This window comes from Vanacampus margaritifer, chromosome 14, assembly GCF_051991255.1.
Source record: "Vanacampus margaritifer isolate UIUO_Vmar chromosome 14, RoL_Vmar_1.0, whole genome shotgun sequence".
NCBI lineage: Eukaryota > Metazoa > Chordata > Actinopteri > Syngnathiformes > Syngnathidae > Vanacampus > Vanacampus margaritifer.
In genome coordinates, this window is record NC_135445.1 from 1,676,603 (window position 1) to 1,690,261 (window position 13,659).

Consider the following 13,659-nt stretch of genomic DNA (forward strand, 5'->3'; position numbering starts at 1 on the left):
GCTCGGCTTACTCTTACTTCACCTTTTAGCAGTCCTTCTCAAATGTATTGGATTTGTTCATTTGGTCATACTATAGTAAAGTGTAATTGCGCATCCACTACAGTAGGTGGCAGTAGCACTCGCATTGTTTTAGAAGGAGCAAAGAAAGAGTCTTGGCTCCTGTGCAGAGGTGTGCTTACAACAGTTTTACAGACCGCCATAGTTGCGGTGGAGAGTTCTGGGTTCGAGAAATATTTTCTACGTCCTTAGGTAACAAAAAATAAACGATACAAGGTTGATATAGGAAAATGTGAAGATGGGTCATTTTGGTCGATACGTACCTGTAGGTAGGTCAAAGTGCAAAAGTGAAAATAAAATTCTGTGATAAAATAAATGAATTTACATACAGTATCTATTTTTAGATAAGTGGGATAAATAGGCCTGTTCACCAATGGGACAAATTGGAGAGGATGATGTAACTTCCGGTTTAGGGCGCACACAAAAACTGTGATAGACTCAAGTTAAAAAAAAATAAATAAATAAAAAAAAAAGATAGTCCCGCACCTGCTAAACAATTATGGCAGAAAATGAGCGGTCATTTCCGGATGGATGGATAGAAATGGAGAACAAAACAACCAGTGACCTTTTGCTGCGGCTCTGCTTAAAAAAATGTTTATTTTCACACGTCATTATGAAACATTAGCAGAATACAATGGAACATTCTATTTTCACTCGTGGAGGCAGCACTTCATCACCGGTCCACTCAAGCGCTTTTCGTGCTTGTTTGTTTATGGGAAGCTGTTTGATTCGATTACTAGCTTAAGGTCGGACTCATCGGCCAAATGTGGCACTGGTAATGAAAAATGTTACTCGAAGATACAATTGGACTCGTGCTCCGAATTGTCTTGTACTCGTACGCGGAAGGACGGAAGGACGGGACCGCTCAAGTGCCAACTCCACTCTATTAAAGATTTGCACTTAATCCTGTCAAAGATCTCGACCTGCAAACACACAAAAACAGCAAATGCGATCATTCCAGCATTTTATCTACTTGGAAACAAGATGACATCATCCAATCCGAATAATGCTACCTGACCTCCCGCGCTTTTTGATCCACAACACGAGCCCTGTTGTTATTAACGCAATCGCCAGTAGGACGCCCACAACAGAACCGGCGATGACGGCCGTGTTGTTGCCTGCAACAAAAGAAAAACAAAATCAATTTGGAATTTGGGTTACAAAATTAAGAATGACACGTACACTTTTAGTGATCAAATTTAAGAATACAGTTTACAACAACCATAAAATACAATAGAATAATAGAGAGTAAAAACAACTACATTTACCCCAAGCCCACCATTTTGAAAAAAAGAAAAAAGAGAGCATCGCCAGCTGTTTTGAGCCAGCATCATGCTAACCATGTAGACTGATGAATGAGATCTTCCCTTTGCTTTTAGCATTAGCGCTAGGCTAGCGACGTTTTAAAAACAAAGCAGGTTTTGTATTTAAAAATACAGTGGATGTAATTCTTGTTGTTGTGTGTTTGGTTTGACAATTAACTCCAACTGGGATGCCATTAAACAGCTTAAAGGACGCTTCGGGGACAACATAACCTACGCTGCACGCTCGCTAGTTGCTAATGCTACGCAAACAAAATGGTGCATTCAGGGTACTTTCACAGAGTCGGAAACTTCGGATATCTTCGATAACGTTTTATGGGGAAAATAATTGTCCATTTGGCCAATTGTTTTGGCCAATGTTTGAAGTGTGATAATCGTCCGATTATAATTGGCAGCCGATTAATCGGTAGGGCCCTCGAAATTTAACTTTGGAGGGCAAAAACATGTTTTTTGAACTTATATGTGCGTACTTTCTCGTTTTAGTCAGTGAAAAACGTGTTGACAAAATCATTTTTGTTTAGTTTTTGTTGACAAATTTGACAATAGATTGGAAGAATGGTATTGATCGTTGCGGTAGTCTTATCAGTATTGACAGTATTGCGCGTAATAGTAGTAGCGGTATTGGTGCTACTAGTTACTACTTGTCCTTGACGTACTCGGACTCGAAAGGTCGCAGACGGTGTCGCCCCCCGACCAGGTGCCATCCGCCTGGCAGGTGCGCTTGTCCGAGCCCCGCAGCGCAAAGCCGTGGTTGCACAGCAGGCGCACCGTCGCCCCCTGCAGGTAGGTGGTGCCCTCCTTCGCGCCGTTGGTGGGCGGTGCCAGCCAGCCGCAGGAAATCACTGCACACGCACAGGAAGTCAAAATTACGCACGGGCATCGAACTCAAAACAAAGACAGATTTCGTTTTTGGCCGTGGCTTTGTTGGATTAGATTGTGACAATCTAATGTTTTATTCCAACCAAACAATTTTACATATTGTCACTGTTGTGCGTAATGCTTGGTTCTTGCATCGTTTAAATGTTGAAGATCTTTTTTCTTTTTTTTTTTTTTTTTTACCAAGATTTAGAACGTTTGTTAATGAAAATAACAATAGCATAGCAATTAGCATAACATGCTAATGCTAGCGATTGAAATAATGTATTTACTGTTTTCAACATTTGATTTGAGTGGTTAATAATTTGTGAAAGAACAGACCCATGTGGTGACGGACAGAATTGTGAAATTTATGAAATTGTTTAAACTCGGTCATAGGTTTGTGCCCAACAGCGACAACATGATGTCAACAAAAAAAGCTTACAAGTCGGAGATACAATCAAATAAAAGGCTAGAAACTAGCTGCATATAAGAGCAGCTATTAACTTAGCAACTAGCATCATGTGCTGAAATGCTAATGGTAGCTTAATTGCTAATGTTTGGTCACAAACTACTTTTAGATATGCAGTATCTAGAAGGTTAATATTTTTTCTAGTACTAATTATCACATTAGGTAAGACAAATTAGCGATCTTAGCTTAGCTTAGCATGTGGTTTAGCCTTTTGGCTATTGTGTTTGATACAATTAATGGGTAGTTATTGTATTGTAAGAAAATGACTTGAGTGATTACTTGACATTTTCCTCAAGTAAAAGTCCAAACTTGAAACACTCACCGGGCTTTAAGTCCTCCACAAGAGAAACGTGACTGTGGAAGGAGACTTTGGTGGTCTTTCCCAGCTCCGGACTACGACCCACCAAAATATCGTACCTGCAAAAATCGCCAAAAAACTTCCGTGTGAATTGTAGCCTGCGCTATTTGTATGTTTTGCTGCTCATGGTGTCTTAAAGGAGCAGTTGTTTGACGCTTTATGATTCCCGTAGCACTGATGCTAATTTCCGTTACCCCATCAATGGTGATTTGTACTATATGTTAGCATTAAGCTAGCAGACTTCTGTGGTTTGATGAACGTCCTTTCCTTAAGATGTGGTCTCATGATGTCGTGAATGCATTCGGGTCGTCCTACCTACAGAACTGAGAGTCGTCTCCGGAGCAAACTTCCGAGGCGATATTGTAGAGCGGGTCGTCGGGATTCTCCGGGACTGAAAACGTCGGAATAAAGTCGGGGTCGTGTCTTGGAGAATTGTAAAACGTCTCCAAAAGATTTTTGGAATCGTATGTGAACAAGGCGGATGTGTTGGAAACAGCCCCTGGTGGGGAAAAAAAATAAAGAAATTATATTCATATTTTTATTAAGTCATACGGAAAATCGTTTATTTTTGAAAAATAATTGTGCATGCAAAATTTCACTAATGTTACTACTTTTATCAATCACAAAAATAATTAACAAATGATTTAATGCAATAAATGAAAAAGCTGAATAAATACATTTGAATTCACAATAAACACGTTTTTTAATTTTTTTTTTTATATATATACTGTAAATAATGCTACTTAATTGAATTTTTAAAAAAAAAGATGACGTCATTCTCACAGCTGGCCCCAAACTTGAAAACCTCCTCCGCGTTGCTGCTGTCAACCGGCGACCTTCCGCGGGCAGGAAGCAGGTCGTCGCCGGCCACGCCGTTCACGTTGCCCAACAGTCCCACGGTGGAGTTGCGGAATTGCTCGGGCAGGAGCACCGTTGCCGCGAGGACTCCGTCACGGAGACGAACCTCCACGCCGGCGCCGCTGGGGAACATCACCGTCACGTTGGCGGCGGAGGGCGAGAACACAAACACACCTGAGTGGCACATTTAAAGAAGCCTCGTGTCTTTATTTTTGTGAACCTCAAACGTGAGGTTTATTTTGCTCAGCAATGCCATCGTTTAACTGCACGTTAACCAGCAGTCGCATCATTTTGGGGCTTAGCAAAATAAAAGCATTCCGCAAGGCTTCACTTTAGCACAATGTTGCGATAATAGCTCGGATATTATCACATATATGTGTTAGGAGTGGGGAGTATTTGTTGCTTTCAATTGACAAATTGGGCAAGGCTCGGTCCACGAGTTGCTTCGCGTTCTAATAGTTCGCCTTTCATTTTGACGAGTTGAATTTACTGGAACGGAAGTACGTCATGAACGTCCAACGCGAAACACTGATGTCACGGTTGCCCCCTAGTGGCTGGAAATTATATTCACATTTAGCTCAGAACAATCATCCATCTCTGAACCACACATCTTCATTTCCTATTTTATCTAGATAGCACTTTTCATACATTAAAAATGCAACAAAGTGCTTTACAGAGATTAAACCAGGCATTGGGGAAAAAAATTAATTAAATACTCAATGTTTTACAGTTTGTTTTTTAACTGTATAGTTACATAGTACAGTACTTAAAAAAATGAATTACTGTAGAATCACTGTATCAGTAAACTAAAATATTAAATAGATTAGATATACTCTTTTATTGTACATTTTGAACAAATATAAAATGTGTGGTTAACTATTTAATTAAACACTTTTTTTAAATATATTTATTTGCAGAATTTTTGTTTAAAAAAAAAAGGCTCCAACATGTAAAAATATTTGTTTTGTTTCCAGGCACACCTAATTGCATTTTTGTTCCGTTTTCTTCTCACCCTTCAGGTCCATCCAGCTCTGCTCATTGAACAGAAGTGGCTTTTGATCTCGCAGCACTTGCAGGTTGTCATCGCCGGCGACCAGTCGCACCTCGATGACGTCCGAGAAGGCTTCCTTCATGACCACGGACGACAGTTTGGTGGCGTTTCCTGCGGGGGGGGGAGAAAAAAAGCGATGCGGTCGGTGGCGGAGGAAGTGCGCTTTGCATGCGACGGCGAAGGTTTTGAGCTCACCGTTGTCGACGGGCTCGTTTCTGCCTTGGATTGTCAGGCGCTTCCCGGGAGACGTCAACAAATTGTACTCGCCTTTGCCGTTGAAAGAGTAGCGGACGCCGTCGAACGTTATGAAGTGCGGATCTCCGAACACCGCAGCTGAGCGTTACAAATGCATGACGTCATTCATTTAGATGCGGTAAGTCATTGAATTTAGTAGAGACGATTATCGGCGATGATATTCAGCATTTTGGCGATTTCGGCCATTTTGAACAATCATACGCCCAAAAATAGATCAAAGTGTTAACTTCAGGGGCACTAATTATTTACATTTTCAGAGATGCTGCAAGCCCTGCACCTTCGGTTTTTATGTTTTTAAATTAAAACTAAGATAAGTAAAAATGTCATCGATTTTGAAAACAAAGATGTTTTTTAAACTCCAACATTTAACGAACCCTAAAAGTTGTTCAATAAACATATTCGTAAAAAAATAAATAATAAGAGCTGGAGTTTTCATTTTTTTTCAAATTTTGATGCCGATATTTCCCCTTTTAGAAAATGTAATATCGGCTCCAAATATCGGTTATTGGCATCCTTGACTACTAAGGGGCGTACCCCAAAAAATTGATTATCATAAGAATCGCGATTCTCATTTAGTATGATCACGAATTGTTATTAAATGTCCCAAAATCGATTTTATTTCAATTATTTGACACGATCATCATGATCGTGATGATTCTTTGCACATCTATAAATTGAAGCAGAAATCATTGTCAATCAAATATCATTTCAAATCGAAAATCGATTCCGAATCGATTCACAGGTGGAAAAATCGGAATCGAATCGAATCGTGACCTATTGACTAATAATAATCGGCATCGGCCGGGAAAAAAAACATCGGTCTATCTCTTTCATTTAGTGATTTAAATTGTATAAAAATGGTGAAAATCCCCAGGATGTCTTGAAAAAGAATATCTTGAAGTTGAAGTTTGAATTGGTGGAGAAATTTGAAGTAGGAAGTAGATATGAAAAGTTTCTCTTAAATTTGGGGATAGTATTCTGAAGATGTGAGAATTCTGGGCGTGTGCTTCCCAAAATGTCCTGAATGAGCAAAACATGTTTATGTATTACGGTGGAGGCAAGCACAAGTGCTCGACTGGACAAAATCTGCATATTAATCGCACAAATGTTGAATTTTGTTACCGAATCTCAGCAACGTCACGAGCAGTTACCTGAAGATGGCGGCCGGTAGCGCCGACAGTCGCTGGACGGTCTGTGCTTGAAGTAGTAGTGGCAGTTGTCCGACCAGAGGCAGCAGTAGTAGAAGCTGAGGACGTCGTACACCCAGTGGGACTGGCCGGGCACCCGGGGGGGGCTGCCGTACGGGGGCGAGCCCCAGTCGTGGGCCCGGTCCGGGGTGCTCCCTCCGATGGAGTCGGCCGTCAGCACCTGAGCGCCGCTGCTGTCGTAGCAACACTGCTGGCCCGCCCCGTACCTGGGACTGCAGATCCCACATCAGTTGGCAAAGTGCATTGTCCAGTAACCAGGGGGTCGTGGGTTCGAATCGCATTTTTGACTGTACATTGCAAATATACCCACGGCCAATTTGCTAAGTGATATTACATGTATAGCATTTGGGATCAGTGGTTAGAGCAATTGCCTTCCACTACGGAGAACCTGGGTTCAAACCCAGCTTGGGCTCACATTGACGGCTATAGACGTCAAAAATTCATTTGAACTATTTCTACTAGTTTAACATTTTTTACACTTGTTAACAAGCGTGTAAAAACCTAGAATTTTTTTTTATTGTACATTTAGAACAGATATAAAATTTGTGATTAATCGTGAGTTAACTAGTGAAGTCATGCGATTAATTACAATTAAAAAAAAATAATCGCTAATTCTTAAATATCTTTTCTTTCTTTTTTTTAACCGCGTCAGGCGATTAAAATTTTCAATTGTAATTAATCACATGACTTCAATAATTAACTCACGATTAATCACAAATTTTATATCTGTTCTAAATGTCCAATAAAACAAAAAAAAAGGTTTTCATACTGTTATTAACAAAAGTGGAAAATTAATAGAAATAGTTCAAATGCTTTTTTTTTTTTTTTTACGTCTATAGCCGTCAATGGCAGTGAATGAGTTAAATGGAAAACGAGGACTCAAAAAGAATGGTTTATTCCTTTGAAGAAGTGAACATTTTTGAATGGACTTACCTTGCTTGTATGGCCCTCACGCAGTGAACGCTACCTGGGTGGTACGTGCACACGCTGCCTTTCTCCATATCGCAGCCGTAATCCGTCTGAATATGGAACAACAAAACAAACAAAAGACATTACAACCATGCGGAGTTTTTCCTGAGAGACAATTTTGCCGGGCAAAATGTTCAACAAAACCATTTGTTTTCATCTAATGTAACTACTAGTGCTAGCTAACATATAATGTGAAACATGATAGATGGGCTAACAGAAATTAGCATAGCTAGATTATTATTTTAAAAAGAAAAGATTATTAAAAAAATGTGGGGCGTCAAGTGATTAAACCTTTTAATCGTAATTAATCGCATGACTTCACTAGTTAACTCACGATTAATCACAAATTTTATATCTGTTCTAAATGTACAATACTTTTTTTTCTAGGTTTTCATACTCTCGTTAACAAAAGTGGGGAAAAAAACGTTAAAATAATAGAAATAGTTATAATGAATTTTTGACGTCCGTCAATGGCAGTGAATGAGTGAAAATAGTTGTCGATTTATTTGATAATCGATTGTCGATTAATCGATCAGCTCTGACACGTATCCAGATACATATCAAATTGTCTTTGACTGGAAAGATGCGCACTTATAAATGAGTCAACACCAGTAATGTCCAAACCTCTGGCAACAAAGGTGAGAAGACCCCCCCCCAGTGAAAATGTGGGAGCATTTGCTCGTCCCTCAGGTTCAATGATGACATGAGGACGGTGGGCTACATTTGTTCTTTCTAGGTTTTCACACTCTTGTTAACAAAAGTGGATTTTTTTTTTTTAAATAGAAATAGTCAAATTGAATTTTTGACGTTTATAGCCGTCAATGGCAGTGAATGAGTGAAAGACGTGTGATGATCCAGGGGCATAAATGAGTCACCTTTTCTGTATGTGGTACTTTTCATGTTTTCTAACGCTGGACCATCGCCCACTTACGTGGAATCTCCCCGTGTCGGCTCGGGCCTGCGCCAGCGTGCAGGGGCAGTCGATGATCTCGCCCAGGAAGTCGGGCAGGTCGTTTTCCAGCCGGTCCCACGCTAAACATTTGGCCAGCGCCCACGCCTGAGAGTCGTTGCGGAACGTGTGCTCCAGGTGCCAGGCCAGGGCGTGGTCCTCTGTCCACGCCGCTTGCACGTCGCTGCCACGGTACGAGACGCAGCGGAGCAACGGTGAGACAATGCAGCGGAAATGATTGGGAAATGTATGCGAGGAATAACGTTAGCTTCGTGTCACATGCCGAAGTCGGTTTGAACTTACTGTCATAATATTAGTAAAAAATAAATAAATAACTGGAAATGTGATTATTCACAATATTTGTTCCTTTATGTGTGGTTTCATCCATGCTAAGGTTGAATCCAGGTAATTGGACTCCACGTTTGCTGAATTTGTTGTGAGCAGAAGCGTAGGTAAGGCAGGCAATTGCTTGGGGCCCCTTAAGCAGCAGGGGGCCCCCAGAGGGCCAACAGATTCGACTCATACAGCAAATCCTTCACATTAGCTGTGCAGCAATGACAATTGACCGTCTCAAATTCCATCAGTCAGGTGTTTTTTTCCCCTTAAAATAACAAAAAACAACCATGTACTGTATAGCAAGACGTTTTTTTTTTTTTTTAATGACCATGTATATATAGTAAGGCGTTTTTCTTTTCTTTTTTTTAAAGTATATTGTAAGGCGTTTTTTTAAAGGCATATTTTTTGTTATTTCATTTAACGACCAAGGTGTTTGAAAAAAAACGGGCATGTATAGTAAGGCTTTAAAAAAAAAAAAAAAAAGACCAGTAGATAGATAGATCGATGGATGTGTAGCTAGCTAGCTAGATTGCTAGCTAGCTAGCAAGACAGACAGACAGTAGCCTAATAGTTCTACACATTGAAACTTGAGAGGAATTAAAGATGTTATGATAACAGAAGAGGTTATGTGTTCACTAAAGTAAATATACTATTATATATATATTATATATATATAATAATAATAATTATTATTATTATTATTATTAAGTCCCTACTGGGCAATATGATGGCCCCAAAAAATCTTCTTTTTTTTTTCAGTCTTTGAGGACATTACTAAAATGATTGCACTTTGTCCTATAATATGTACGTAATGTTCATAAAAAGGAATGAATAATTCTATGACACTAGAGTTTCCGAGAACGGTAACTGTATAAAAATGTGACTTACGTCAAGCCATTTGGTTTAGCACTGGAGCTGACCCGGAGCGCTCCGAGTTCCCAGCTGGAGAACTCGGGAGAAGGCTGAGGCACAAACGTGAAGCTTCCGTTGTTTGCGACATCTTCAGCAAGAGAGTAAAGATACTTCCACTCGCCACGCCAAAGGTCCGAATAGGGTCTTCCTGGATGGGAGGCATTCAGTAAACATGTCTCTTCACCAGACACTCGTCAAAGTAGTCACGCTCTCTTCTTAAGTAGTACTGCAATTAGGCAGTAGGGCCCGACCGATATGCACTTTTTGAGTCTGATGCTGATTTTTGGGAAAAATACCAATTACTTAAAAATATTTATTTAATGGCATAAAATGGCCTCTTGGGGGCAGTGTGGTGCCATGCATGCATGTTGTACACACTTAAAGTGAGTACAGAAGAAAGTTGCGATTGAATTATATTCAAATAATTCGTTTTTTTACGCGTTGGGAATAATTTGTACCTTTACGTAGTGTTATCTCATCTGTGAGTATGTGTTCCCACGGCATTTGTGTGTGGATATTTGTTACTTGAAGGAAAAACACTCCCGAAGTCGTTGCAAACTTCCTGTTAGCATTCGAACGAGATCTTCCCTTCGCTTTTAGCATTAGCGCTAGGCTAGCGATGTTTTAAAAACAAATCTTATTTTGTATTTAAATATACAGTGGATGTAATTCTTATTGTCATGTTTAGTTTTACAGTTAACTCCAACTGGGGTGTCATTAAACATCTTAAAGGACGCTTGGGGGACGACAGAATAACATACGCGACACACTTGCTAGTTGCTAATGCTACGCAAACAAAATGGTGCATTCAGGGTACTTTCACAGCGTCGGAAACTTCGGTTATCTTCGATAACGTTTTAAGGGAGAAATAATCGTCCAAAGCCGGCGGCGCCCTCACCCGTCTCCCTGTAGCCCCACAGCTCGATGTTGACCCTTTGGGTTGGGACCAGAGACGTGTTCCAGGTCATCTGCAGAGCGCCGCCCACTTGAGGTGTGCCGTAGTACTGCCACTTGGTGGAGTTCACCAAAACGGCCTTGAACTTGGAATCCAACTTTCCAGTATGCACTGCGCAAAAACATTGAAAGGAGAAATATGAAATGTAAAAAAAAGTGAGGTTTGACACGGGAACGGTTTGGCGTACCTGCCAGCCACGAGCCGACTCGGTTGAACGTGATGCCGTAATTGGAGGAGATTTGCACGGAAACCCAGCCGGTTCGATACAACAGGGGCGAGATGCAGTGGCCTCGGTTGCTTTCATCCACGTAGCCCGCCGTCCTGATGTCATCGTTGAACCTGAGGGACGAGCAAATGCTCCTTTGTTACCAGAGGTTTGGACATTATTGTCGTTCACTGCCATTGACGGCTATAGACGTCAAAAATTCATTTGAACTATTTCTATTATTAAGAGAAAAAAAAATCCACTTTTAAAATTTTATATCTGTTCTAAATGTGCAATATTTTTTTTCCTAGGTTTTCATACTCTTGTTAACTGAATTTGAAAGCACCCTGGGAGCTAGCTAGCTAGCTATCACCTGGGGCTAAAGTCAAACTGTGGCAGGGTTTTTACTTTCTGGACCTGGATTTGCCACCTCTGTTCACTGACGTGTGACGTTTTCACTGCATGCCGAGCCAAGACATCCTATTGGTCCTTGAATGCTCTAAACCAATGGCAGGGCAACAACTAGGTATCGGTATGGTATCGGTCTCGGCCGATACTGCAGAACTGGATATCGGAATCGTTATCTGGGGCCAAAAAACTGTATCGGAACAACACTAATTCTCATGTATGAATCCAAACACAAAAGGTACAAATGTGAAAAATAAAAGTCATACTTGCACACAATTAGAGAACTTTGGTTGAAAGTCGCGTGGAGCAGGAGAAAGTCGGTCCCGCCCAAAATGGATCCTGACTGCGGGGAGAATTCCATGCAGAACTCCTTGTAGTCAGGACAGCATCTCTCCAGAGACGCGCACGTCGGCTGGCACGAACACGAGCTCGTCGATTGCCCGCATTTGCCCTCGCATGACTCGCCTCAATCACAAAAACAATTTACAATCTGTGTTTAGGATATACTGTATTAAAAGTAGGCGTGTCAAGCGTTTACTTATTGCCATCATACATTTTATCTGTTCTAGATGTACAATAAAATGTACAATCAAGTTTTCATACTCTTAAACTCATACTCTTGAGGTCATGTTTCTGCCACTAGATGGCATAATTGCATTTGTAAGACGTTGGTGACGGGACGTTGGAATCAGGCTTTAGCCCCGCCCACTAACTTTGACGGGCAAACGCTGCAACACAGGAACATGAAATAAATACAGAAATAATTATATACATATATTTATATGTTGGTAATTTAATTAATGAAAGACAAATTTGTTTAATTATTGGTTTATTTAATTAATAAATTACATTTAATTATTTAAAGGTGTATTCATTTATTTAATTTTGGCACTTTTGGTCCTCCATAGAACCCCAGTCTCCACAAATATATGCATTATTATTCAATTTATTACTGCAAAATTTTGACGTGGACGTGTCTGCTGCGTTGCGACTGGAATTCCTCTAGTACAGTTTTTTTTTTCAAGTAAGGGACGGTCAATAATCGTGAGTTTAAAAAATAGTGGCGTTAAAGGAACTTGAAATGAACTCCAAATCAACGCACTCATTTCGACACCCCTAATTTAAAGTAAAAAAAAAAGAAAAAAGGTTCAATCAAAGGCACTTACCAAGTGTCCTGCTGATGCATGAGAGGAGGAGGAGGAGAATTACGGTGCCGGTTGTGCATCTTCCCATCATCTTGGTTATTGTGTGAGCTGCAAAAGTGGCGTCTGACACAAAACCTTGACTCGCCCACGCCAGACGATATTCAATCATCAACTAAACCTTGTAACGATAAACACTTGCTTTGAATGTCGGCTTGGTTTGAGTGTTGCGCCGTTGATGGACTTTGGGCCTCTTTTTCTTTTTCACAACCTGAGCAAGAAGTGACGACAGAAATCGTCCCTCAGCTGTTTTACTGTCAAATGAGCACCTTTGACACCACTCAAAGTTTTATGTGGGGTTTTAACAGGGTGGAGATTTACGTATCATTCAGAGGCCATCGTGATAAACAAACAAATTCATGATGCGGTAAGTCTTTTAAATGGACTAAGGAATAAAACTTTATGTTCATGTAGTACTGTACATTTTATTTGTCATTTTTTAGGTAGTAGGCTGGAACAGGATCAACAGGATCTTAGATAGTGAGAAGATGCTTGTAATAGAAAGTTCTCTTACAAATACATATATTTATTATTATTATTATTATTATATGTTCAATTATTAAGTTAGGTTTCCATCTACCCATTTTTATTCGAATTTTCAATAAATGCGAAAATAAAACCGAATGGAAATGTCAGAAATTCGAAAAAAAAAGGGCCCACAATTCGCAACTAAGTTTTTAAACTTCGAGGGAGTGGATTTTGAAGCGTATTGAGAAAAAAAAGGAAAATGTTGCTGTTTAAGTCCACCCGACGTCGAGGCACACCTCGAAGTGTATTCTGCATCCAGGGCTACTTGCCGCTCTACGGCCTTCCAATTTCGCATGGCTCCATCTTGTGGACACATTTGGTATTGCGCTCTCTGCTGACTTAATGACGATGCCATTGAGATGTATTGCAGAGCTCTTCTTGTACTTAAAAGTTGAATGCAACTGTATTCAACTGTACTAGACTAAAATGTAATTTTTTGGATTATAAAGAACTTGAAACCAAGCTTAAGTTACCCTTTCCTCATTAAACACTAAATAAAAATGGGGTAACTACATTTGACATATAGTTGTCAGACCATCAGATAGAACACAAAGCAACCACAAACAAATGATGGCTTACCTGACCGACTGTGTGGTTCAGCTTGGGAAAGATCAAGGTCAAATACAGGACTGTCCTAAATTGGCGGACGGTAACTTGGCCATAGGATGCAACCGTTTTCTTCCTCAAAGGGATGGTTGGACTGGGTAAGGTACACAAATACATTTCATGGACACTATTTCACATTTAGTGTTGACTGAT

At 40.2% G+C, this 13,659-nt stretch overlaps 1 protein-coding gene across 1 annotated transcript; it reads right to left on the minus strand.

Moving 5' to 3' along the window:
• Positions 1-623: 623 nt before the first annotated feature.
• On the minus strand, positions 624-13,311 carry susd2 (sushi domain containing 2). Its single transcript, XM_077585520.1, has 16 exons — positions 12,337-13,311; positions 11,437-11,635; positions 10,745-10,896; positions 10,501-10,668; positions 9,579-9,750; positions 8,337-8,538; positions 7,370-7,455; positions 6,380-6,648; positions 5,169-5,306; positions 4,935-5,084; positions 3,848-4,096; positions 3,380-3,563; positions 3,029-3,123; positions 2,036-2,221; positions 1,076-1,175; positions 624-980 (listed from the first exon to the last, which is right to left on the minus strand). The coding sequence occupies exons 1-16, from the start codon at positions 12,482-12,484 to the stop codon at positions 944-946; spliced, it is 2,535 nt and encodes an 844-aa protein (XP_077441646.1). The 5' UTR covers positions 12,485-13,311; the 3' UTR covers positions 624-943.
• Positions 13,312-13,659: the final 348 nt, after the last annotated feature.

What these genes read in the sequence shown, in the direction of transcription:
- susd2 (XM_077585520.1), bottom strand. Translation starts at nt 12,484, where the DNA reads ATGATTGAATATCGTCTGGCGTGGGCGAGTCAAGGTTTTGTGTCAGAC. An exon ending in GTGGGGCTACAGGGAGACGG is followed by an intron (nt 9,751 to 10,500) that starts GTGAGGGCGCCG and finishes CCTCCCATCCAG; the next exon opens with GAAGACCCTATTCGGACCTT. An exon ending in GACGACTCTCAGTTCTGTAG is followed by an intron (nt 3,124 to 3,379) that starts GTAGGACGACCC and finishes CGATTTTTGCAG; the next exon opens with GTACGATATTTTGGTGGGTC.